Source organism: Sinocyclocheilus rhinocerous, unplaced genomic scaffold (genome assembly GCF_001515625.1).
Source record: "Sinocyclocheilus rhinocerous isolate Xijiao unplaced genomic scaffold, SAMN03320098_v1.1 scaffold3642, whole genome shotgun sequence".
In the NCBI taxonomy this organism is placed as follows: Eukaryota; Metazoa; Chordata; class Actinopteri; order Cypriniformes; family Cyprinidae; genus Sinocyclocheilus; species Sinocyclocheilus rhinocerous.
In genome coordinates, this window is record NW_015644863.1 from 82,473 (window position 1) to 108,906 (window position 26,434).

Sequence of the window (26,434 nt, forward strand, 5' to 3'; positions counted from 1 at the left end):
CAAGAATTGACAATCTTTTGCCAGACTTGCTAAAGTATGTGCCTAATGCTGAAGTGATGCTTTCTATTGGCTGTTGTTTCTTTTTTTACCCACAATTCCTTTGTGCTATCTTATGCAATATTTCAGCTCAGAATAACCAACTGCCAAATGAAACCGCTATCCTTGTGCCAAACATTAATGGGTCGTGTGGAGAAGTCGAGCCTGTAAATTGTCATGTTGTTTCAGGAGCGTGTCGGTGTTCTTTACAGTACTCACTGACCTGTGTATATTTTTATGAGAAGAATAATGCTCTTTTATTGTGTTATTAATGTTTGTAAAGTGGAAGAGAGAGAGAGAGAGAGAGTTGCACAGAAATCCAGTTGACTAATATATATTTTGTGCATAAATGCATTCTCTGAATAAAGTAAAAAAATTGCTTGATCCCACTGGTTTAGAATTTCAGATTTTGGTTAATAACACTTTACAATAAGGTTCCGTTTGTTAACATTAGTCAACGTGAACTAACAATAAAAAAAAAAATTCTAAAGCATTTATTAAAATCAAGTTGTTTCTCTTAATATTATTGAATGGATCTGAGATGAACATGAAGCAACAATTAACAGTTTGGTATTTTTATTAACTAACATTAACAAATATGAATAAATACTGTATAAATCTATTGCTCATTGTTAACTAATGGGACCTTATTGTAAACTGTCACCAAATATTGCAATAATTGAAAGAAGTGTTATAAGATGCAAAGATGCATGTGGCCGTAATAGTTTCAATGATTCTCACGTTGTGATTGTGTTGCATAGCTAATCTCTTCTTAAGAGGGATATCTGGTGACAGGGTAGACTGGATATTAATATGTGCACTCAATAAGAGATTGCCCCTATGTTGAGGACAGATATACTGCAATGAATTCAATCAAAACAGTGGTGTGCTGCAAATACACAAAATATGAAAATATACTGTACACATACTGTACACAGATAAAAAATAATAATGTAAAAATGTAAGTATAATTGATTTGCATAAGTCTTGCACTAAATTTTAAAAGGAAATCTGAATTAAAACTGTATTTTAATATCCAGATCATAAATCATTTCCCTTCTTTATTGGTGCAACCCCCTTCATCCTGCTTCTCCCCTCGTTTGCTGTTACTTGCGCAGATGCAGATGCGTTGTGCGTGTTAAGCCGGTGTAATGCTCATGTGATGGATGCTCACTGTAGGATTATGGAGAGGTGCTGAAGTGTTTTGTTGTTAAGACTTCCACACCGTCCCAGCACTTTTCTAATACAACCTCCTCAACATGAAGACTCTCCTCGCCGCGCTGGTCCTGTTCACTGCTGTGCTACACAGTGAGTATCTGCATAGTACCAAACAGATCCAAATAGTTTCATAGCACTTTATGGTTATTAATTTAATCCTGCAATTACTTTGAGTGATGATACTCCTGTAATCGAGATTTTACAAAAATACTTATAATAATGGTTTATAGCCTACTTTATTTTAAGGTGTCATTGTTACAGTGTAATTATACAATCAAATACTGAGTAATATTAATTAACAACATGCACCTTTTGGGGTTATTGGATGTAACTATGCATAATTTACTGTTATTACTAGAAGTACATATAACACTGTAAAATAGAGTGTTATCCAAGAATGGCAACATATTTTTTTGTCACACATGAGAAATCTGTGTATACATGTATACAAAAAGTGTATTATTAATAAGCTACTACTACTACTGTTGTTATTGTTTATAATAAATATGTATTAAATATGTAATAAGGATATAGCCTACTATAAATAAAATCAAAATTTTCTATAAATTTTTGCAACGAAGCAACAGTAATTATTAATATACAGCGGATAGCAAAACATAAATCATTTTATATTCCTACTGTCCTTGTGAAATGATTATTAGTATCTGTATAGAGTGTGAAGTTGTTTAATCTCAGATCAGCTGTGTTGTCTTGTCCGATGTGTGAAGGTGAGGGGTTGAAGTGTTACACCTGTGTAGCTACTAACCCGGACGAGTGTCACCGGCAGGGCTCGTCTGTGTGTCCTGCTCATACAGATGCCTGCTCTACCATCACAGGACCCAGTGAGTACATGCACACACTGAATACAGTGATTCATATTGCAATTCGCATGTTGACCACTTGGGGGTGACATCACTCTTGACCATGTCTGTGCTGTGTTTCAGTTTAATATAGAAGAGGAGACCGGGGCTAGTTGTTACACGTTTTTACGGTTTTTACTCTACTCCTCTGTGTGTGTGTGTGTGTGTGTGTGTGTGTATTTAAAGGCATTTTCTGTATAGACACAGACACAGGAATAGAATATTGGTTGTGACGCGAATCCACGATACACTATAATAAGTAATTGTCAAAATGGAACCTGCGATTAAACAGTAAAGATCAATGGCAGTTTTAGTCACATTTAAACATGAAAGAAAATAGTTTTAAAAAGATAAATCCTGTGTGTTAAAACTCGCGTAGCTGCTGGGAATCAGCGACTAAAACGTATAATGAAACATACAAACTATCAAAAAGGCCTATAGGTTTGACTTATAAATAATAATAAATGTTATAGGCTAGTTAAAGCATAAATACATTTCTGATTTGTAGTAAAACTGTGGTTATACAAATGGTAGTCAATATGCCAAAAAAACATGGTTACACGTTTACTATAATGTATATGGCTTGAAAATAAAACGTGAAATTTTCGTTTGGAAGACTGAATTCATAAAAATTATGCTGATTTAAGACTATGTTTGAAACCAATATACAAAACCACTGCTACAGAAAACAAACAGTTATGACTCAACCTGCAGTTAATGAGACACAACTCTTGTGACAACTAGCCCCCGGTCATCACTATTACATAATACTGTTTCTGCTGGATTGCACATACACTCAACCAAATGTGCAAACGAAACATGGATTATTTGACGCATCCTTCAGCAGTGTTTGGACTGAGCAGATGTTTTTTTTAAGTGTTGATTCGTGGTGCCACCATGTGTTTCCCTCACTGCAGACTCTGTGATGAAGTCATGCGCTTACAAGTCCTTCTGTGACAAGTCTCACATGAGCAATGGGGAGATGAAGCTGGAATGCTGCTTCAATGATGACTGTAACGGCCCTCACCAGTCCCAAAGCCATGGGGATCTCCACGACGCCGCCATGAGCCTGAGCTCCAGCCCTGTCCTGCTGCTGGGGGTCCTGCTACTTAGACTGGCTCTCAGTTCCCTGTAAACCTGAACACAGAGACCTTTAGTATATACATGTAAAATAAATAAATGAAGAATAAACGATGGAGTAAAGGCGTTAATAACTGATAGATGAGCTTTTGTCTGTTGGGCGGCAGCATAATCTGTGTGTGTTCTTGCTGTTACACCGCCCCCTGATAGCACACGTGCATCACGTGGACGTCTTTGACGTCTGCATTCACATCTGCAAGATGTATTTTTTAGAGTGTTTTCTCATCTGCGATACGTCTCTGCTAGGATGTTTCCTATCAGATGTCAAATAGACATTTAGAAAATGTCTTTAAGATGTTTATGATTTAGAATGAATGTAAAACTGACATCTTAAAGACGTCTATCAGATGTTTGTACACAGCAGATGCTAAGCGATCTTCAGCAGACATCTTGCAGACGTAGGCCTATGTGTGCTATCTGGCCTACAGGAGTTAAATAAACACTACTTAGATTTGGTGTTCATCTTTTTTATTTTCTGTTGTATATGAGCTCAAATGAGCATCTGCTAACTAATGAATAAATTAATAAATGACCAGTTAAAAATGTTGGTGGTGATCTCTCTCTGTCTGATTCTACTTAATATCTGTTCAGCTATCAGTACCTCTGTCTGTCTGTTTCCACTAACCATGGAAAAGTAAGCATTGCTGGTGCATGTGAATCCGCACGCAGGGCTTCAGGGCATCCCCAGCTGAATGACGTCAGTCATGTGCAGCGGACACATGGGACGTCTGTAACTTTCATAATGTGGTAGTGATGGCTGGTTTCAGATTGCAGTGCTGGTGGGAGGCGGTGAAGCGCGTGAACTCGTTTAAAAGTGTTGCAGGATACAGAGAGTCAGCGCTGCTGCATCCAGCTGCGGGTGTAACTTGGAAGACACACTTCACAGGAACAACACTGTTACTTCACAAGATCAACGTTTTCCGAGGTACGTTTTTGACGCCAATCAGAAATTATATGTAGTATTCAATAATTTATCATTGAATCGAGTTGTGTTTAAAACGCTAATATACATGGGAGTTGTTCTGTTGAATGTCTTTAATAAAATGCCTATGGTTTTTGATATAGCCGATGTAAACCGCTGTAAATATAGGCTAAATATTGAAAAAAATCTTTTAAAAATGTAGTGTCGTGTCCGTACAAATGCACTCGTTGTATTTACATTGATTGTGAAATAAATACTGATGTAAAAAATACAGGCGATGTTAAGTGATGTAACCACGTATACAAATTTATTACAAAGGTATCACAAATTTTCTTGCTTCTTAAATATATATGATTGTGCAAAACATAACTTGTGCACACAGTTTAAACAATTTTCATATACATATTGAAGAATACATGTTGGAATTAAAATTACACTTTATTAACTGCTTATTCCAAAATTTTATCTGTGGACAGTTATACCACCTATACATTTATATATATATATATATATAGCAATTAATCGATTTGACAGCACTACAATGTATATGAACTTTTCTCTGAATAGCATAATTGCATCAAAGACAATTCATCTGTAATGAATGAATAAGGAAATCAATCATACACACACAGGAAGTAAATCTAAGGAAGTTCTCAAACTACCAAATTAGATGAAGCTTGCTCTGCAGCATTTATCTTGCATTGTTGGGACAGTGATAATGACAACATGTTGAAGTCTCTTTAAATTAATGCAGTGACTCACTGACAAGGCAGCTTTTAGTGATTTGGGAACAGAATCCCTTAGGGAACGGGATTTTCTCAGTCAGGAAATGGGATATTCTGTTACCGATGCTATGAGTGTCTGGAGGAGTGTACTGAACGTTAATTCAGCAACTAATCTTAACATCATGATAACATCTTGGTTACCCCACATAAAACGCATGAGTATGCATGTGAATAAAACATGCATCTTAACTGTTTAGATGTCTACTTTTGTGAAAATGTCCACTTTGTGGTTTTGGCAGTTAGATGTGTATGAACAGAGGGGGTTGTTATGTCATATGTGCTGGCGTTTCTATAAACTCAAACATCCTGGAAACCATTTGGCTGCCATTCATTGATAGTTCTTGTGTAAATGCTGAGCTCTCTATTTTGGATGCAGAATTAATGTAGATAGATGTTTTTTAATGGAGTAGACATACATGCCTTTGAGAGACATCATTAATGTCGTTATCATCAGTGTCAATTATTGTAGGTCTTGTTCCTACAAACCACTAATTGCCAGTTTGGAATGAGTGCTGGAAAAAGTAAACACCCCAGTCATCTGTCTGCTGTAGCCTTAAGATTTGAGGAATGGTGGGGGCAGGACTGACATGGACAGACGGAGTTCAGAATGGTCATACACCTTGACCTCTTTTGAAGACCTCAAATGCCTTATTTCTGAAAGATTTAATCATTTTTATATATTTATTTATTTAGCTGATATCCGATTTAACTAGAAATGGTTTTCAAATGAATCATTTCACCAAATAAATTGAATTAGGTTCATGCATGTTACATTGTTAATTTTGTGTTGTTTAATGCTCTCACAGGTGAAAGTTTAGCCATGGCGTTCTCTTCTGCATTGTGCATCTTCAGTCTCTTGGCTTTGGTTCAGGGCCAATCTGAATCCCAGCAACCCAAGATTCAACTCCGCCTAGCCGGTGACAAACGCAAGCATTACGAGGGTCGTCTGGAGGTCTTCTACAACAACGAATGGGGGACTATCTGTGATGATGACTTCTCAATCGAAGCCGCTCATGTTGCATGTAGGGAGCTTGGCTACCTGGGTGCTGTGGCTTGGTCCCCATCTGCAAAGTTTGGACAAGGAGAAGGTAGGCGAGAATTCTGATGGCTTATTATAAGCTTATAGTCCATTGAAAGATCCACTATGTGCCTATATTCTTGGATTACATTGCTAATCCATCATGTTTTAGTCATTAGCTGTAATTGATACCAGTCAGTCAGACAGTCAAAAAAGTATGGAAACAAGATTCAAAGTCAAGATCAGACGTAATCTCATCTCTCTGTCTATTTACAATAGTGATGATTTAAGACTATGTTTGAAATATGATGATTTGTCTCAATAAATCTGTCCAAAGATTGTAAATCAGTGGGTGGTTATTATTGAGCCCTATGGGAAGAATAACCACTGGTCTTCCACTCTTATTCCACTTTCCACCGAGTAAGCAAAATCATATGCAGCATGTAATGCATAGTGAAGGGAAATTCTGGAAGGGTTCATATTTGATAACTTTATATTGAATCAAAGGGAGTTAACAAAATCTAGACAGACTAGGCTGGTTTAAGCTGGTTTACCAAGGAGGTTTTGCTGTGCTGGTGCTACAAGCAGGAATAATTCACCCAAATAAGAAAATTCTGTCTTCATTCACTTCAAAGATCCATGACATTTTTGAGAAATTTTAAAGACCGAATTGAGATACTTCAAAAAAAACATCATAAAAAACTTTTTCAAAGTTGATCTTGAGAACCAAAATCAGTCCATTTCATCAGCAGATTCACTGAAAAGATTTAAGGCTGGAATACAAAACATAACTTTTAAAATCTGAACAGATTTTAAAACGTTAGACATCATACACTTACTGACTTTGTAATAGTCACAGAGGAAAACTTGCCATCATAGACTAAACGACTGGGGATCATACACGACCAGACTTAAAGTCCTTATGTTCACAACAAAGTCATGCAGAAACGTGCGCCTTGTTGCTAGGAGACGCGTGACAAATTAAAACAATAGGGCCTGGTTTCACAGACAGGGCTTAGATTAAGCCAGGATTAGGCCATAGTTCAATTAGGACATTTAAGTAGTTTTTATAAACGTGCCTTAGAAATAAACATTACTGGTTTGCATCTTTTAAGACATCTTTTTTTGACATATTTTAAGATATGTCAGTGCAAGTTTCTTTCAGCCTAGACATGCATTTTAGTCTGGGACTAGGCCTAAGCATTTTCTTTGAAACCGGGGGTATTTGCTCTAAAATAGGCTGAAAATATCAAACATGTTTGATATCCTCCGACTGGATGGATTCATAGTCTGACGCAGAAAAAATCGGAGTCTGTGACCATCATACACTACACGATTTTCTATGAAATCTTTCAACTCAATTCTGCAGACTGGCTCTGACTTTCAGCAATTAGCATCAACTTGTTCAGACTGTAAATCGGGGCAAAAGTCATGTAGTCTATTCCAGCCTTAAAAGAACAATTCATGCAGATGTCACGATTTTAAGTGAACTTTTGAATTATTTTGGTTTGACTGGTCTGACATTCAGAACACTTGGAATATAGCACACAAGTTGTGTGAACATCTTTAATGATACTTTTATGGTGATTTTTAGAGAATATTCTTCAAAAACTCACAGTTTTTAAGGTCATACAGGTTTTGAAATAGATAAGGTAGAGTAACAGAGTACATTTTGAGAGTTGAACTGTTCCTTTAAGTGAATTAAGAAGCCTGGTAGCAACACCAACGCATCTTCCAATACACAACATCTGCTGGTGATTGACAAAACCAACAATTGTTCTTTGTTCCACAGGACGCATTTGGCTGGACAACGTCCATTGCACAGGAGGAGAGAAATCTTTAGCCGAATGCCCCTCAAATGGCGTTGGGGTGTCAGACTGCCGACACAGCGAGGATGTTGGGGTGATTTGCAATCAGAAGCGCATCCCTGGCCACAGGTTCATCAATACCATGAACAACAATGTTGAGGTACGTCAACTCTAGGTTCATGTAATGCTAGTTTATTAACCCAACTGAGGTTGACAGTGCTTAGTCACTGGGGATTTTACTGATATGCAGTGCAGATGCAAGTTCAGAGCTGGTAAACCAGGCCTGAGGGTCTGCTGGTGGTAATTGGGTTTAAGAAAGACCCAGATATGCCTTTGAAATGACTTTTTAGGAGTTGCAGAGTTCAAAGAATGACAATGTGCTCCAAAACCCACACTGTATCATCAGAACCACAGAGTTTCCCCATCAGAAGAGCCAAGAATCCTATCCAGAACCAGTCTTAGACAAATGACCACATTTCTTTGTCATATCCGGAAATTCAGTTTTGAGTGGAGGTTCTGCTTTTTCTCCCTTCTTGGTGAACATTCCCAGTCACTTTATCTCTTGGATAAAAGGAAGTTAAGGTCTGTTACCACAGGTCACACATTCCTCTACAAAGTTTGCTGCTCTAGAATAGTTTATTAGCATTCAATTCTCCTTTTATGACGTGCCAGCTGTCCCCTATGTTGCTTCAAAGGTCTGTGCCAGAATCACCGATATTTGTATATTTGCCATGTTACTATGGCAACCAAGGTAAGCAGGTTTAAAGATGGACCTTTGAGAGAGATCAAAGAGCCTATGGTGTGCTTTTCCATTTCCACGACCCCAAGATTGAATGATTTAATGACTTTACCACATTGTGCGTCTCTCCCCCGATCCTTCCCGTCCCTGAGACGTTCCCCCACTCCTCTGATGCCTTCTTTGGGAATCGCTGACTAATGAAAGGAATGATTTCAAAATGGAATCCCACCCATTAAATGTGAATTCTTTAATTGTGAGAAGCAGAAACACTGTTGGTTAATAGATTTCAATGAAGGACACTGTTTTTCTGGCCTGGTATGAAAAATATCAGCCGTCAGGTTCAACTTCCTATGATGTCACCAGTCAGGCGACAGTCTGTGAATTAATGTGAGAGGTTGTTAGCTATTGGTAGGTGTAATCGTGACTTTTCCCTGCATCACATACCAGAAGTCTGAGAAACAGGCTCTCCTCTGTGAAGCTCATATGAGGGAATTCTCAAACACCAGTACGGCAGACACTCAGATTCCTCAGGCTTCCTTCCAGCGCCAATGTTTTTATAAGCAAGAGTCCATCTTTTTCTCATCAATGGACAATTTGATGTCAGAAATAACAAAGGGTAGTTAAAACTGGCAGCCAAACAGTGTTAAATTCTTAGCGCATACAGCTGGACACAAATTTATTGTCTAAACTAATAAGACAGGCTCTCAGAACAGACAGCAGAGGTAAATGAATGAGTGAATTGTTTGTTTTGTATTCTTGTAAACATTCAGTGGAACAGAAGAACAATTTATTGTAATCAAATGAATCACCACCACACACAATCTGCCACCACACATGGAAACAATCGGAGGTCCAAAGAGTGGTTAGCAAAGGTTCAGAGCATGCAAACTCTTTGCTTGGTTTGAGTTCAAGAAAATGCTGCAATTAATCAGCTAATGATTATTTAACTTATTTGCATGTTTGTCTACAACGGATGTTTCCTACCAACACAACTTCATATTCTTGGTATATACAGGACATGCAGATGAGAATATGCAACTTGCTAAGATACAATACGACCTGACATGAAATTCATCAGATGTTTAGCAGTTCTCAGGACTGAACTTTAGAACATTGTAAGGTCATGTTCATGAGGCAAAAAGACAGGACCTGAAGAAGATTAAATGCTTATAATGATTTGTACTCTGCTTGTCATGGTGATTGATTGGAATATATATTCACCTCCAGCCAAAGCATGCTCTTAAGTCAACAAGCCAGACCAACAGAATGAACCAGTAGTGAACCTGCATGCTAAATGTAGCCTGAAGAGGTCAAAGGTCAGGACTTTCCACCAGGCGTAGAGGTGTAGACTTTCTCTCACATTCCGTTTGCAACAAAATTAGGAAACTCAATATACATTTTTTAGCTTTTTTTGGGGGGGAATATCACACATGTACCTGATACCTGATAGCTATTACTGAAATAAGTATCTAGAGAACTGTTCCCAGATAGCACACGTACATCTGCAAGATGCTGTGTACAAACATCTCATAGATGTCTGTAAGATGTCAGTTTTACATACATTCTAAATAATAAACATCTTAAAGACATCTTCTAAACGTCTATTTGACATCTGATAGGAAACGTCCTAGACGTATTGCAGATGTCAAATGCAGACGTCAAATAGACATCTCTGTGATGTACGTGTGCTATCAGGGTTTGGACAAAAAATTTGGACACTCATCTTGAAAGATCTCTGCCAATTGTGTGAGTTTGAGACCGGACTACCTGTTTGTCCAAACAATGCAATTCCATTTAGTACCACTGGTGCAAAAGAAATTGCTCACAGAACCTGTAGAAGCTACTTTTGTTATAGTCTAGACCAGCTTATTCGAGTCTAAATCCAGACAGAGAACTGAGTGGGTTGAGTCAGAGTCAAGGTCAAGAACAGAAGAGGGTTGAGTCTGAGTCTGAAAGGTTCAGACAGTGTAAAAATGCTTATGTAGCCGATGTTATGAAGTAGTTGAGTCCAAATGCTCCTGAGTCCATGACAAGACGAAGACCATGAAAATATGGTCTTGGATTTGGAATCGAGTCCAAGAAATTTAAAGTCAAATCCACCAGTGTAAGTGATTGGTTGTCAGGGACAATGGTCATATATACGATTTTATTATACAAAAATATTTGACCGCCGAATATTGTCATATCCGACTCATGTACTCTAGATAGTTACAAGATCTATTGCTACATTGACTTTTAAATACATTTACATATATTGCTACATTAAAGGCACAATATGTAAGATTTTTTTTAATTAAAATATCCAAAAACCACTAGAACAGTGTTATATATTTTGCTGACTTGTGTACTTACATTATCCCAAATGTTTCGAAGAATGTTTAAATCCAGAGAAATAAGCAATTTTAACTAGTGACAAAAACTTACATGTTGTGCCTTTAAGTTATAATGTGAAGACTCATATGTTCTCCCAGAACCCAAAACTTGTTCTGACTAGTGTCTTTGTCTGCAAGGTGTTTAGAACTACCCTTGCCTTATGGGAAGAATCTCTAGGATTGAACGTAAATATGCCCAGAGATGCTCTGTGGAATGAGAGTTCAGGGGTCACATCAAGCTTGAGCGTTTCCTTGGAACCGGCTTGTTCATGGGACCCTTGTGACCTGTTACTACTGCTGAGTTCACCATTAATTCTGTCATGCTTTGTTTCTTGTGCTCCCTCTCTTTTTCCTTCATGCACAACTTCAGAGTTGTAAGTGGTGCCCTGACACAAAGATGACCCTAAAGACAAAAGCCGGTCTAAAAATGGCATTCCTCACAGACAGGCTGGCTTTGGAGTGGTGGTGTGAATATCTTCTGCAAGTTCTGTGTGTGGTGTTTGAGAGTGTCGGAATGAAAAAAAAACTTCCTGCTTTTTGGGGGGTGGGAATGATAGTTTGTACATATGTTCAGCTTTGTAGTGGTGGAAGGAATCCAGATGTTTTCCGTGTAACCTCTTTCATGGAGATTACTTCAGCAAGAATCAGTATACCAGCTGGATTCATCCACCCCTCACATTTCCCCCCTTTATCCTTTATTTCCTCAAAAAGTGCCTAAAATTCCCTCGAACGTTCCTCAAAACCACAAACCTGCACAATCAACAAATGTTTTCACTCCGAGTCCCTGGAACAGGCACGTGGATGACCAACGTGAAACACGAGGCAGGAAGTGAATAAGAAAGGAGATTTTGACTGCACGACTGTACCAGACACCGTCACCTCTCCCTTGCCCACATCGAGAAGCCCTACGGAGGAACATTAACAGCATGTAAATATTTTGATATCTGGATTCCATGAACGTGAAAAGAAGGTGGTTCTGTCCCAGCTGGCACCTCAGCTACTGAGGAATGTCTGGACTAGGAGGGGCTTCCCCTCGTGCAGTCTCACTGCTACCGTTTCCATCGTTTACACATGGACCCCTCGCTGTTAAATGCAGTCAGATATGGGAATGGTTTCTCACTTATATGAATGACTGTAAGTGCATATGTCTCGGACATACTGGTCTATATGAGCTGACAGACAGCATTTACAGTCTCAAAGATCTCTTTGTCAGGTCTCATTCCTAAAAAAAAGCCCACACGTCATGAAGTAAAGGTGATGTGACTGAATGAACGATGACGTCTATTTGGTTACACATACACATTTAGATTATTAACAGTGATTTAATCTGATAAACCTCTTTAAAAATGTAGTGCTGTAGTGACATATTGCAGAATAGCAAAAAAATGTTTTTTTTAGGCAGCGTTTGCGCCTGAAGGTACCTCACGAAACTTATTTTGGACAGACTTCTGATAGAGATTCACTTTGACCTGAACTGCAATCCTTGATGGCTAATGGGTTTCTGGCACTATTCAGTATTTTAATATGTTATTTCCTGCAATGTCAGACATCTTTTTAACTTCTTGCGTGAGGTGAAGAGCACTGTTGGAAGCAGTTGCTTGCTTCATTGAATTTATTTCATTTTATCTGTGTTCACTGTGAATCGGACATAAGACCTTGAGCTACAGGAACACAAAAATACCTTTCATGTGAATTCAACGTGTTTTACGGTTAAGTGAGCTCAATAGGGTCAGTTTTCTTTTGCCTCTCTAGAAATTTCCCCAAAACAAAACTTCGGATTTGAAGTATTGATGGCTCCTGTCGAACTTGTCATCCTATCAGTCAGGCAGATTGCAACATTGCCTTCATTGTTGGTCACTGCATGTCGAGTCATGGACCAGACATTCTTCAAGCTTCACAAGGCACAAATTGTTGGTTCAAATATAATGAACAGAGAACATTCCTTGTTAGCCTGATACTTTATCCCTTAAAGGGTGCTTGATGTAATACCCAACACCTGCAAGGCATGTTTTGTATATATAAATATGAGGGTTTATGAACTGTATTTTCCATCAGCAAGATCAAATGTACCTGTGCCATCATAGTAGATCAACCTCTGAATTTCGTATGTGGGCAAAACCTGAGATTGATCAAACAGGGTGGCTCTTTGGTATAAAAATATGCAGTGGAAGGTGTCTGGTCTGATTTCTTTCATACTATCAGGCAACAGGCGCAGGCTCTTCCTCACATCTGGCTGGATGACCCCGGTTCACACCCTCAGCTTCAACACTCAGCTCTTTGGTTTCCTCCAGACTTCCAGTGCTTAAGCAAACAGTGATGTGTCTGACTCGAGAGCCCACTTAAACCGTACCCAACCCATCGGTCTGGCCTTTATATAGTAATATTTACATTTAACATTTCTGCTCACTCTGCGTCTCCATGTGAGGCCTCCACACTCCTTTGGCTTTATCCCATTGGCCAACTTTCTCTCCCTCTTTTCTTTCATGCACACACGTGCACATTAAATTAGAAGCCACAGTCTTCATCTTATGTTTACCGTGGTCAGTTGAAACATGTCTGGTAACCACCTCCCCGTTAGTAATACAACATTACTGGGTTTACACATCTAAAACATTCCATTCAGTTGATATCATGGCAAACAGCCCTCGTGAGGGCACATGTGAGGGTATTTTTTTTGAGCTAACAAAGATACTTTTGAATTTTATAACAGTTAATATTCCTCCAAGCTATAAGATTCCTGTAACTTAATGGATTAGATGACAGATTCATGTGTTACTGTAATGAAAGTTCATGAAGGTCGAATATAGCTCGTCAAAATCTAGGATGACCACCGTAAGACTGGTTAAGAATGTTTTGAGAGATATTAAAGTGAGGTTTTTGGTCAAATTCCAACTTTGGCCTTGTCTTATAAACTGTATCTGGTCAGCTTTGTCAAATGTGAGTCATGAATTATCTGGCTCCTCGGTGTGGCCCTCAGATTCCACCCTGAATGAGTAGAAGACACTCTTCTGATTAAAACAGTGACTAGAACATCTCCAGAACTTTCCCCAAGTAATTTACTGCTACACGAGAAAGTGACCTGATCCATTCTGGGAATATTGACTGATAAAGTGCTCTTTTGTTTTTTTCCTCACCAGACTCTTGAAGAACGGGTGGAAGAAATCCGTATAAGACCCATTTCATCCCATCTCAAGCGCATACCCGTCACGGAAGGCTATGTGGAGATTAAGGACCGGGGCAAATGGAGGCAGATCTGCGATGAGCAGTGGACCCACTTGAACAGCCGAGTCACCTGTGGAATGTACGGATTCCCCGGAGAGAAGAAGTACAACAACAAAGTCTACAAGTAAGAAAAAGTCCCCACTGTTTTGCTTTGTATGACAAAAGACCATGAGTTAAACATGAATTTGATCCCTTTGAAAAAAGGCCTTTGTGATAGGATGCAATAAAAATTAAGAAAAAACAGACAAGAAAGAAAGCAGACACGCACAGAGATTTTAGGGTTTCCCCAAAAGTAACATCAACTTTGTAAAGTTTAAAGTTACCATGCAACAAGAGTTATTTAGTCCTCAGTTGTGTGTGAACGCCTCCCCAAGTGAATCATGGCCAGATTGTTTCCCAACATAATTCTTGGCCGTTTCCCATCTAGCAGAGAACATTGTGTTTCCACTGTAACTCTGTTAAGGACATTTTATTGTAAAACTGCCTAGAAATTATCACTTGAGTGTGTTTTAACCACATTTGCACACTAAAACACACTATAACACACGAAAGTTCATAGCCAGCGTCTATATTTTTGTATACGTTTCTAAAAATAAAACATTCCAGGAAATGTTCAGAAAATGTTTGGTTTTTTACATCTATTCATGGGTTTATTTCTAAACTAAGCAACATACTAAAGAAAGTATTTAAAGATGAGGTTTGTCTATGTTTGTTTGTTTGTTGGAACATTTCATAAAGGTCCAGTTTCTAAGCCACTGGCCACGTGACCTCACTTTTCCTCAGTGGCAGTCCATTTATGTTAAGTCTGGGCCTTTAATGCCATTGAGAAATGCAGTTTTGCAATGAGTAGGATATCATAAATGGCATTGCCTTACATCACAGTCAACGTTTAGTACCAAAAATGCAACTGAGATATCAGGAAATGCTCACAGATTTGAACAGACTTATATTGAACTCAGAACATGCTGTGCTCATTAAATTAGTGTTTAATGATTTCCTAATCTGGAGGAAAGGAAATCTTCAGGCTTCACAGATTGTTTGAGTCAAGATGTTTGGTGACCCTTGCTGAACTAGGATTTTCTCTGTACTGTGGAATCATTGGAAATGTCATGTTTTCTTGAGTTAGCACAGCAGTACTGCCACAGGCAATGTCCCTATAGTAATCATAACACGTCCCTCTGAATTATGGTTGTGATATCCTCCTAAACAAGAAGTAAATATCTGAAATATATATGTAATTCCATTATTAATTATTTTGTAGCATCTGAAATATGTATTTAATTCCATTATTAATTGTTTTGTAGCACAACTGATCTTTATCCGTGGCTCTGTTTCACAGATCACTGTCCATGCGTAAGAAAAAGAACTACTGGGGTTTCTCAGTGAACTGCACAGGAAATGAAGCCCACCTGTCCAGCTGTAGGCTGGGCAAAGCCCTGGAGCCCAAGCGGAACGGCACATGTGGACGTGGCCTGCCTGTGGTGGTCAGCTGTGTGCCTGGAAGAGCTTTTGCCTCCTCATCTTCCACTGGCTTCCGCAAGGCTTACAGACCAGAGGTTGGTAGTGTAATCACTAGCACTGCTTAGCATCCAAATAAGGAGTGACGCTGAAATAAAAATCGTTTTCCTAAGAATCTACAGTGTCATCAGCAAAAGAAAAGTCATTTATGATTGCCTTTGATAAGGCGTTCTGGATAGCTTTGGGCTCACAGACAGACAGTTGATAAACAAGCCATAATATACTATTTAAAAGTATATTAAAGTACTATTTAAAAGTATATTATGGCCTTAGACTTTCTAGAACATATCCAACTGGTAAAAGAGGTAATAGAAAATAGTAATTCATGGCATGTACAATCAACAGCACATGATGTTAGCATTAGCAGTCTCATGATTTGAAGGCGCTAGTGCTTCTCAACAACAACAAAAAGAGTTACGATAGAATGAAAACAGCATTCCTAAGAATCTACAGTGCCAGCAGGAACAGAAAATGTATTTCTAATCATCTTTCATGAGGGTTTTCCTTATGAACCAGTTAGCATTGGGCTCAGTCAATCACATGTTTATACTGATAAACAACCCTTATAAAAATTAACCATGGTTTTATTGTAGTAAAAGTGTAGTGACCATGATTTTTTGCCGTATTGATTACCATTTCTATAACCACAGTTTTACTACAAATACCATGATTAAACTATGGTTAGTGTAGCAAAACCATGGTTAATTATGGTAATTAATAATTATGGTAATTAATCATGGTTTTTTGGTTTTATTTGTAGTAAAACCATGGTTCATTTTCATAAGGGAAGCAACAATATTGTACTATTTTATAGTATATTATGGCCTTAAACTTCTGTAGAAGGCTGAATGTTGAATGCTAGGTTTACAGTCCCTCTCAGAGATGATTTCTGGTTGTGGAATGTTTGGCGAGTCTGTTTTCCCTCATCTGTTGGCCTCTTACTCACATTTCTGGAAAGAATTGCTTCCTCTTCCATTATTTTTCCTGTGGATCATCATGTTTGTACAGCCTGGATATCATAGTGACACTTCAGTCATGTAGTACATTAAATCACATTTTCTTTAAAAAAAAAAAAAAGATTGCACAATATTGAAACATGCTCCAGACATCTAAAGTGAGTGTGTTTATATAAGGGATGGGAAAAAATGTATGCGAAAGGCTGAATCACCTGGATCAGATTCATATACAGAGAGAGCTAGACTGAACAAACACAGGTCACTGAGGGTGTGTGGATTGATCATCCTGCTAATTTCTTCCGTCTGATTTTGCAGCAACCCTTGGTTCGTCTGCGGGGAGGTGCGAATATCGGTGAAGGGAGAGTGGAAGTGCTGAAGAATGGAGTTTGGGGAACGGTCTGCGATGATAACTGGAACCTGAGGGCTGCCACCATCGTGTGTCGAGAGTTGGGCTTTGGGAGCGCCAAAGAGGCTCTCACTGGAGCGAAGTTAGGACAAGGTTAGTTAATACATTATATCAGTGGTTCGAAACAAATGGATCATGGGGAGAGTTGGGAGTCAATCCTATACAAATCAATTATTTGATTGAGGAATTGAGAATCAAGAGTCGACTCCATTACCTTGATTTCCAAACTACTACAAGTCTTAGAAGAACCTTAAAGGGTTAGTTCACCCAAAAATTCTGTCATTAATTACTCACCCTCATGTCAAAAGCCGTAAGACCTCCGTTTATCTTCGGAACACAAATTAAGATATTTTTGATGCATTCTGACATCTCTCTGACCCTCCCATAGACGGCAAGGGTACTACCACGATCAACGTCCAGAAATGTAGCAACGAGATCGGTAGAGTGACGCGGAGGAGACGAATTGTTGAATAAAGTAATTATTTTTTTCATTTTGCACACAAAAAGTATTCTCATAGCTTCGTAATATAACGATTTATCGAACTTAAAATCTAGAATTGATTCCAAAAAGTTGGAATTAAACAGCTCTAGGCGCAGGTCTGTACTGATGGGGGTTAAAAAAATGCTAAATGCAAATAATAAAATGCAACTAACCAAATAATAATGCATAGCTTATATATCACAACTGGCTTTTGGAAAGAAAATAATGATGTATTGTATACCCATTAAGCAGGAAGCAAAAATCAGTCACACATTGTTCTAAAACAGCAGCATCGACGGCAGCCTCTGTCTCTGGCATTCATCAGACGTTCATGGATCACTGCTCTTTACTAAAGTGTCTTTGATCAGGCGCATGAGAGGCAGATTTTTTGAGCATTCTTTAGCAAGGAGAGTCATGCATAACGAAACATCTGTGCTCCAACTGCATGTGGAGATAGTTGCTCCTCAGCTGGTGTTTGGACAGGTTCTTAAAGTAATGGATGTTTAAAATCCATTTTCAAAGGACTTGCTGAGAGATGACGTGCACATCTAGAATTACTTAAAACATGCGCACTTGTCTTTTATTCCATATGCATACTGTAAGGATTCACTGCAATCACAATGAAATTAAGATGATCATTTTGGTAGTCTATTAAATATAGGAAACTCTGTAGGAAATATCCAACAGGGAAAATATTTACTAATTTCTGAAAAAATATATATTTAGCAGTAAATTTCGAGATGAGAACAATGCTTTCTTCTTTCTCCAAGAGGGTTTATTGACTAATGTGGCATAGAAATTAGCTGTCAATCTTCAAACTGACTTTAGCCTTTAGCTATGAAAACTACTTTAAATCAGTCTCCAATCTGCTTTGATTCACGTTAAAATGCATTCTTCCCAAACAAAGGTCCTTTTGTGGTATTTTAAGGCTTTATTTTCTCATGTTTTTAAAAGTCGAGAGTGAGATCAACAACTCTTTGCTTATTCTAAACAAAAACTCCTTCAGATCTTCCGAATCACCCTCCTAAAATCCATGCACAGTGATTACTGTCATCTGATGTGATCGGAAGACAACTTCGAATAAACAAAACTGCATCATTGCTGCATCTACTGTTTCATGTGACTCCAGTGAATAATATCTGAGTATGACATCTGGTTGACGTTTATTAGCTGAATTCCTTTTTGTAGTTCCAAAATGTGCCTTGGAGCAAGTCACTTCAAGAATTGACCATGAAAATCTATGTGTATTAAATATATCGAGAATATTTTGTACAATATATAAAATATGCTGATTGTTTTCTTGTTGTTATGAACTATTTTTAAGCTGAAACATGTAAGACTAAAAAAAAACATTCAATATTTCCGGTCCATGAACACGTTTGGTCATAATGCCCCATTACATATCATCATTAACTTAAAATTAAAAACTGATTATGGATGTGTGTGCTTTCTCAGGAATGGGTCCGGTCCACATGAATGAGGTGGAGTGCTCTGGATTTGAGAAATCTCTCACTGACTGTTACTTCAATAACGATGCTCTGGGCTGCAGTCACGAGGAGGACGCTGCCGTACGCTGTAATATACCTGCCATGGGTTTCCAGAAGAGGGTGAGGACTCTTCCTACATACAGTATTCAGTTCTAACAATAGTTAGCCATTCACGAATCAGTAAGATTATGAAGCTATGGATACTTTTGGCTACTACAGATACGTCTAAGCGGAGGAAGAAACCCATACGAGGGACGTGTGGAGGTTCTGACTGAGAAGAACGGTTCTCTGATTTGGGGAACCGTTTGTAGTGAAAACTGGGGGATGATCGAGGCCATGGTGGTCTGCAGACAGCTGGGATTAGGCTTCGCCAGCCATGCGTTTCAGGTAAATCTACCCACTAAAGTGCTCTCTAATCTTTTCTGGCTGCAAAATTTCCAGAAATTCACCAGAAGAGGTCCATTGTCTGTTGTCAGCAGTGTAGAGATTTCAAGCCGAGCAGATTTCATCTAATGAAGGGCCGCTTTCAATAGTGCTGAACTATCCACAATGCATTGTTTCATGAATGAGTCATCATAGTGTTCGAATCACTCATGCGTATGAGACTATTTTGGGGTATCTGGTGTAGATGAAGGACTTTAATGAAGGCACATACACTATGTAATCAGTGTGGCGTCCCCATTTCATCCACCGCAAGTTTGCTGGATGCCATAACCCTATTAAATCCCATTCATTTCAATAATTAATATTTGAATGTGTGTGTAAGATCACACAGACTGTCTAGATCTGGACTAGAGATGGGTATTTAACAGCCCAGTGACAAACTCATGGTGATACAGGCCTGGAAACTATTAATGCATTAGAAAGGGTATGGAGGGAATAGCTTGATGGGCGGTTTTATGAGTGGAAATTGGAAAACCCTAAAGTGCTTCTGCAGGCTAATGCCATGATTAAGTGTTATTATGATGATTGACTGAAATTTGCCACTAGCTGAGGCATATGGCCGCATGTCAAGACATTATGGCTGTACTTGCTTCAACTTTGGACACATTGCAGTTAGATCTCCTGTCATGGTCATTATAAGTCCCTCCTGAAAAGGCTAGCGTAATGATTCATACAGGCTTATGCTAGTGTGTTGTTGGTTTAACTTGTGCCCTGTTTATAGAAACCGGCCTAAACTGATTTGTTGGTCTTATTTGGTCTCCCAGCTTGGTCAGGCTGATCTTTTTGCTGGTTTTTGAGTTTAGCTTAAACTAGTTAAGACCAACTTAAACCAGAAAACCAGCCTAGGCAGGTTTAATCTGTTTTTCAGCAGTGTAGACAAGCACAATGTAGCAAGTAAAGCTGTACAGCTATGATGTTCTTCCTGGTGAAGTGGTTGACCAAGCTTGACCAACTAGTCAATCTGAAGTCCAGTGGGGCCTTAATTTCTCAAATTAAATTGAGTTTAAAAAAAATAAATAAATAAAATGCTTGCTGTTCCACATATATTAGTGTTCAAAAGTTTGGGTTCACTGAGAATGATTGATTGATTTGTTTGTTTTAAAGACATTCATATTTTTCTTCATCAAGAACACATGTGAAAGAAATGTATACTTACAAAATATTTCTATTTCAAATAAAAGCTATCCTTTAGAACATTTTATTCATCAAAGAATCTTGTTTCCACAAAAATTATTAATCTCCACAACTGTTTTCAACATTGATAAGGATTATAAATGTTTTTTGAGCAGCAAATCAGCATATTAGAATGATTTCTGAACGATCGTGTGAGAATGAAGACTGGAGTAATGATGCTGAAAATCAGCTTTGCATCACAGGAATAAATTACATTTTAAAATATATTTAAATAGAAAACAGCTATTTTGAATTGTAATAATATTTCACAATATCCCTGTTTTTTTCTGTATTTTTGATAAAATAAATGCAGCCTAGAAGAGACTTAAAAGCGATTTAAACGATGCATTAATAGGGAAGTTTGTTCAGCGACGTGCTGTTGGTCACGTTTTCTGTTACCAAGCTCGAAAAGTGCAAGATACAACTTCCAGATGTCGGACTGGCCATTAAACATTTGTCCGACAGTCTGGACCGGTGGGTCTTTCCAGACAGCATGTGTGGAGGGTTTTACAATGGGGAGAGTTGAAGAAAGCACATGGAAAGTCTGACAGAATGTGCCCACATCCCCCTGCCCACGGCGGGAGTCCAGCAGGCTTATCTGTCAGAGGAGGCTGTGACTCAGCGCTGTGCAGTCTAAGACAAAACACATGGAAAACACACCATAATGCTTGATGATTACTCATCATGAACATATGTTTGTGCAGTCAAGAACACTGACAGAGACTTTCCCCATCTTGTGGGGTACAGCATGTCTTATGTTTCAGACCTCTAAACTTATGCAACAGCTGTAATCCTGAGAGCAGATGCTCAAATCACGTTCAGGAACATTCAGTCGATCTGGAAAACGTGATTAAACAGCCCTTGTTTGGTGAGAAGGTGTAATGACACCCGGATATCTGTCTTCTAGGTTTGCATCAGGGTTATTATAGTTAACTAAAACCATTATATATATATATATATATATATATATATATATATATACAGTATCTCAAAATACACCCCTCACATTTTTGTATAATTTCAAAAAGTTCAACTTTAATATATGGAGCGCAAGGTCTCTAACATCCACCAGCTCAGTGATGTCGTCAACATCAGTGGAAGAGGACTCCAGTGGCAACCTGTGAAGCTCTGGTGAACTCCATGCCCAAGAGGGTTAAGGCAGTGCTGGAAAATAATGGTGGCCACACAAAATATTGACACTTTGGGCCCAATTTGGACATTTTCACTTAGGGGTATACTCACTTTTGTGGCCAGCGGTTTAGACATTAATGGCTGTGTGTTGAGTTATTTTGAGGGGACAGCAAATTTACACTGTTATACAAGCTGCACACTCACTACTTTACATTGTAGCAAAGTGTCATTTCTTCAGTGTTGTCACATGAAAAGATATAATCAAATATTTACAAAAATGTGAGGGGTGTACTCACTTCTGTGAGATACTTTATATATAATTTTAATTTCAGCTAGTTCCCAAGAAAACATCTCATTTTCATTTAGTTTAACTTTGTTCTAAAATAATTAAAACTAAATCTGAAAAAAAAAAACTATATAGACATTAAAAAAACTATTAAAAATGACAAAAAAAAAACAAAACAACTATAATAATATATCATTGATACTAAAATGTTTTAATTCTGAGTCAAGTCCTTTCCGATGTGGTTGAAGAAACAAAATGAGCAAACAAGCACATTAAAGGTTTTCCAAATGTGTTATATTCCATACAATAGTTTTTTGATTTGAACTGAGTGAAATTGAAGTCTATAATCTAACTGAATCAGTAAACAAATCATTATTTTGAGCCGGCTCTTTTCAGTAAACCAATTGATTTGGTTCAGAAACCAGACATATTCTTTTACAAATTGCATTTTAACGCACTGACTCAATGAAGGTGCAAGAACCCCCCCCACACACACACACACAAGATAGACCATATATTATAAAAATGTGATTTAAATGAGAATGTGAATATATTGTGTGACTCTTAAATGACAGCAGTAATTTCTCTGAGAATCTCAGCAGCTCATGTGTAACGTGTGTTTGTATAGGAGACGTGGTACTGGGCTGGAGATGCAAGTGCAGACAATGTTGTGATGAGCGGAGTCAGATGCTCAGGAACTGAGATGAGTCTTCCTCAGTGTCTTCATCACGGCAAACACATCAACTGCCCCAGAGGAGGAGGACGCTTCGCTGCTGGGGTCTCCTGCTCTGATAGTGAGACAATCTCCTCTTACTGATTATCACACTCTTAAGAATAGTGATTTCATTCCTTGTTTTTTTTTTTATCATTAATGTAATAGTAGACTAAAAAGCAGGTCCAAAAGTATTGTAGTATCTCACAATGTAATGCACTCCACTTAACCTTTCATTTCCACTGTGATGTAATATTTGTTCAGTAATATTTCATTTAATATTTCATTTTTTTCTTAAAATCTAACTTTAAAAATATTTATTTAATATAATATTCTTTAGCATTTTCTTAACAAGAGATTTACATGTTTTTCTTGACTCATGTCAGGAGTTAATATGTACACAAAATTGTTGTTTAAAAATAAAAAAATTCTATAATGCAAACTATTCAAAAGTTTAAAACACTTGTATCCATTAAAATAATCAAAGTGACTTTTATAATGTTGCAAAAGATATCTATGTTCTTTTGAAATTTCTATTCATCAAAGAATCTTGAAAAACTATCACAATTTCACGATTTTAGAAAACAAAATCAGCATATTAGAATGATTTCTGAAGGATTGTGTGACTGAAGACTGGAGTAATGATGCTGAAAATTCAGCTTTGCATCACAGGAATTTTTTTTATATTTATAATACATTTAAAACAGAAAACAGTTGTTTTAAATTGTAATAATATTTTTGATCAAATAAATGCAGAATTGGTCAACATAAGAAACTTCTTTCAAAAACATAAAAAAAACTTACAAACCCCAAGTAAATTTTTTTTTTTATTTATTCATTTATTTATTTATTTTATTAATACACGGTAGTGTACTAATAAAAAAATTATAATAGGCATTATTTAGTGATTGTTTTTATGATTTGATTTTGTTGGGTATTTTGAAACTAAATTTAAGATGGGTTATCAGCCCCATGTTTTCTAACCTGACCTGGTTGTCTAGACTGATACGCATGGAGGAATTTGCTCTGTCTGACCTCTGACCTCTGATCTCAGCGGCTCCTGACCTGGTGCTGAACGCTCAGCTGGTGGAGCAGACCGCCTATCTGGAGGACCGGCCCATGTACGCTCTAGAGTGCGCCCTCGAGGAGAACTGCCTGTCCAGCACTGCCAAAAAGAACGACCACAGCTCCTACCGCCGCCTGCTCCGCTTCTCCTCCCAGATCCACAATGTTGGCCAATCTGATTTCAGACCCAAAATGGGTCACCACGCCTGGACCTGGCACGAGTGTCACAGGCAAGACCTTAGACCCCGCAGTAAACACCATAAAAACAAACACATATATGAAGACTCCAACATACTGTATGATCATTTGTGCCAATGTGACAATGTTTAAAGTCTCATATTATTGTTTTGTTGTGTCTCTGTGCAGGCATTATCACAGCATAGAAGTTTTTACCCATTATGATCTGCTGAGTCTGAACGGCACCAAGGTGGCAGAGGGTCACAAGGCCAGTTTCTGTCTAGAGGACACTCAGTGTGACGAGGGTGAGAACTGCTTATGGGATGGTCTGATACCATTAAAGTTCTAACACAAATTCAAGTCCATATGGCAAAAAAATACATTTTCAAAAAAAGTTTAAATGTATTTCAAAATATACAAAAAAATATGTTGGCTAAAATATGTTTAAAACTATATTTATGTAAATATATTTTCTACCAATATATATTTTTTGGCCATTTTTTTTCTTAAAAATATAAATATATATTTTGCCCTCCATATATTTCAATCCAAGAAAATACAATCACATGTCGAAAAACCTTTTGAAACATTTAACATATAAAACACATGTGAACATATAACAAATTTGAATAAAAATCAACAAGCGACATACTTTACAATGTTCAAAAAGACAATATAACAATATATAAATAATAATAATTAATAATCACTATAAATCAAATTTTAAACTTTAGTAGGCTATCCACATCCATATCCGCATCTGTAACATTGGAAATGTATTTTCTTGCCCCTGAAATACATTTTGAAATTTATTTTGGTATATGAAGTTTGAAACTGAAATTAAATTGAAAGATATTCTCAATAATATATATATATAAATACACACACACACACATATATATATATATATATATATATATATAGTGATATATATATATATCACTGAGCTTCACATCATATTGGCCAGAGAAATATATTTTTGTCATATCCACCTTATTTTTCCAGTAAGAGCAGGTGTGGCCATTTGTAAATGTTATGGGTCTGGCTTCCGGTCTCATCCGCATCCTGCAAATTCGTGTCAAATAGTGTAATTATGAACACACTGGTTTGTATTGCGAACAGTTTGATCGTTTATTGCATGTTGTTATTCTTCACGTTATTTCCATATAGTGGCTAATGAACCGGAAGTCTCACACATCAGCTTACTTTCTCATTGAAGAATAAAGTGGATAGGAGATGACAAATAAGAAAAATCCATCCATTTTAATGAAACATCAAAGATCTAATTGGATGTTTTCTTTGATCCAGGTATTCAGAAACGGTATCTTTGTGCCAACTTTGGTGAACAGGGCATCACCGTTGGCTGCTGGGACACCTACAGACATGACATTGATTGTCAGTGGATCGATATCACAGATGTGAAACCAGGAGACTATATTTTCCAGGTAGCATTTTAACTGAAGTGAAGGAAAAACGTTCAAACATAACATAAAACAAAAATCACTGTAGTATGTTTTTACAAGAAAATACTTTTTCAGTCTTTCTACTTTAAAGTTTCATTCACTGCTTTATTTACTAACAATTTCTGAGTGAAAATAATTTCTACACCATTTTTTTCAGTATAGATATCAGGAAATCTAATTTTACTGACATGATTCTGTCACACAGGTCGTAATTAATCCTAACTATGACGTAGCCGAATCAGATTATACCAACAATTTCATGAAGTGCAAGTGCCGCTATGATGGATACAGGATATGGACGTACCACTGCCATACAGGTGAGCTGAGAATAATTGAAGGTCTGCCGGCCGGGACATTTTAAAAGCCGTTAGAAGTGAATAATACAACCTCTACCCCTTTGCAGGTGGCTCGCGGAGTTCAGACATGGACGAATACCCTGGAATGAGCAATCGGTTGCACTTCAGATAGGAGCGGATGAGGACAAAGGCTCTCAGTGGAGGACGCTGCGGGCTGTCACTCAGACTATTCAAATATGATTGACCACTAGAGAGACTCCAGCACTTCGAAGGCAGAGACCGCTGCTCTTTTAGGTTTGAAGTACAGCATGTTCTTTCACGGTCCCCGCTATATCAAGCTTGCTTTGAATAGAAACTATTTAAATGTCTGAAATGTACTGTACTTGCTGCATTTTTGGTGCTTGAAATGCTTGTTTGTTGGTTGTAGTGGTCACAAACCCATGCTGTAACGTTCATACTGGGATCTTTATTACGTTTTCGATTCTTCCTGCATTATAACATAATCACAAAGCCTGCCGTTTCATGAACTCAACCCTATTTCTGGCTGTTAAAGACTCTTTTGTGGTTAATTCATCAAGCATGTCAAGTAATTTATTATGTTCCGTCAGGGAGACAAAGCCTGCCGTTTCATGAACTCAACCCTATTTCTGGCTGTTAAGACTCTTTTGTGGTTAATTCATCAAGCATGTCAAGTAATTTATTATGTTCCGTCAGGGATT

General features: G+C 37.8%; 2 protein-coding genes across 3 annotated transcripts; both read left to right on the forward strand.

The window, feature by feature from the left end:
• The first annotated feature begins 1,192 nt into the window (after nucleotides 1-1,192).
• On the forward strand, nucleotides 1,193-3,525 carry LOC107705073 (CD59 glycoprotein-like). Of its 2 annotated transcripts, none has more exons than XM_016508206.1 (3): nucleotides 1,193-1,344; nucleotides 1,956-2,096; nucleotides 3,032-3,525. In XM_016508206.1, the coding sequence occupies exons 1-3, from the start codon at nucleotides 1,296-1,298 to the stop codon at nucleotides 3,247-3,249; spliced, it is 408 nt and encodes a 135-aa protein (XP_016363692.1). In that variant the 5' UTR covers nucleotides 1,193-1,295; the 3' UTR covers nucleotides 3,250-3,525. The 2 variants fall into 2 exon arrangements, with proteins under 2 accessions (XP_016363692.1, XP_016363693.1); XM_016508207.1 differs by having other exon boundaries at nucleotides 1,199-1,344; nucleotides 1,983-2,096; nucleotides 3,032-3,524.
• Nucleotides 3,526-3,587: 62 nt separating this feature from the next.
• Nucleotides 3,588-26,307, forward strand: LOC107705082 (lysyl oxidase homolog 2A-like). Its single transcript, XM_016508222.1, has 14 exons — nucleotides 3,588-4,179; nucleotides 5,768-6,049; nucleotides 7,772-7,947; nucleotides 14,036-14,244; nucleotides 15,460-15,676; nucleotides 16,910-17,093; nucleotides 18,937-19,088; nucleotides 19,188-19,355; nucleotides 22,631-22,796; nucleotides 23,769-24,009; nucleotides 24,146-24,261; nucleotides 25,265-25,401; nucleotides 25,625-25,736; nucleotides 25,823-26,307. The coding sequence occupies exons 1-14, from the start codon at nucleotides 4,008-4,010 to the stop codon at nucleotides 25,885-25,887; spliced, it is 2,397 nt and encodes a 798-aa protein (XP_016363708.1). The 5' UTR covers nucleotides 3,588-4,007; the 3' UTR covers nucleotides 25,888-26,307.
• Nucleotides 26,308-26,434: the final 127 nt, after the last annotated feature.

Coding starts and splice junctions, on each gene's coding strand:
- LOC107705073 (XM_016508206.1), top strand. CDS start 1,296: ATGAAGACTCTCCTCGCCGCGCTGGTCCTGTTCACTGCTGTGCTACAC. Junction 1,345..1,955: donor GTTCACTGCTGTGCTACACA/GTGAGTATCTGC, acceptor ATCTCAGATCAG/CTGTGTTGTCTTGTCCGATG. Junction 2,097..3,031: donor CTCTACCATCACAGGACCCA/GTGAGTACATGC, acceptor CCCTCACTGCAG/ACTCTGTGATGAAGTCATGC.
- LOC107705082 (XM_016508222.1), top strand. CDS start 4,008: ATGGCTGGTTTCAGATTGCAGTGCTGGTGGGAGGCGGTGAAGCGCGTG. Junction 24,262..25,264: donor GGACACTCAGTGTGACGAGG/GTGAGAACTGCT, acceptor TCTTTGATCCAG/GTATTCAGAAACGGTATCTT. Junction 25,402..25,624: donor CAGGAGACTATATTTTCCAG/GTAGCATTTTAA, acceptor TCTGTCACACAG/GTCGTAATTAATCCTAACTA.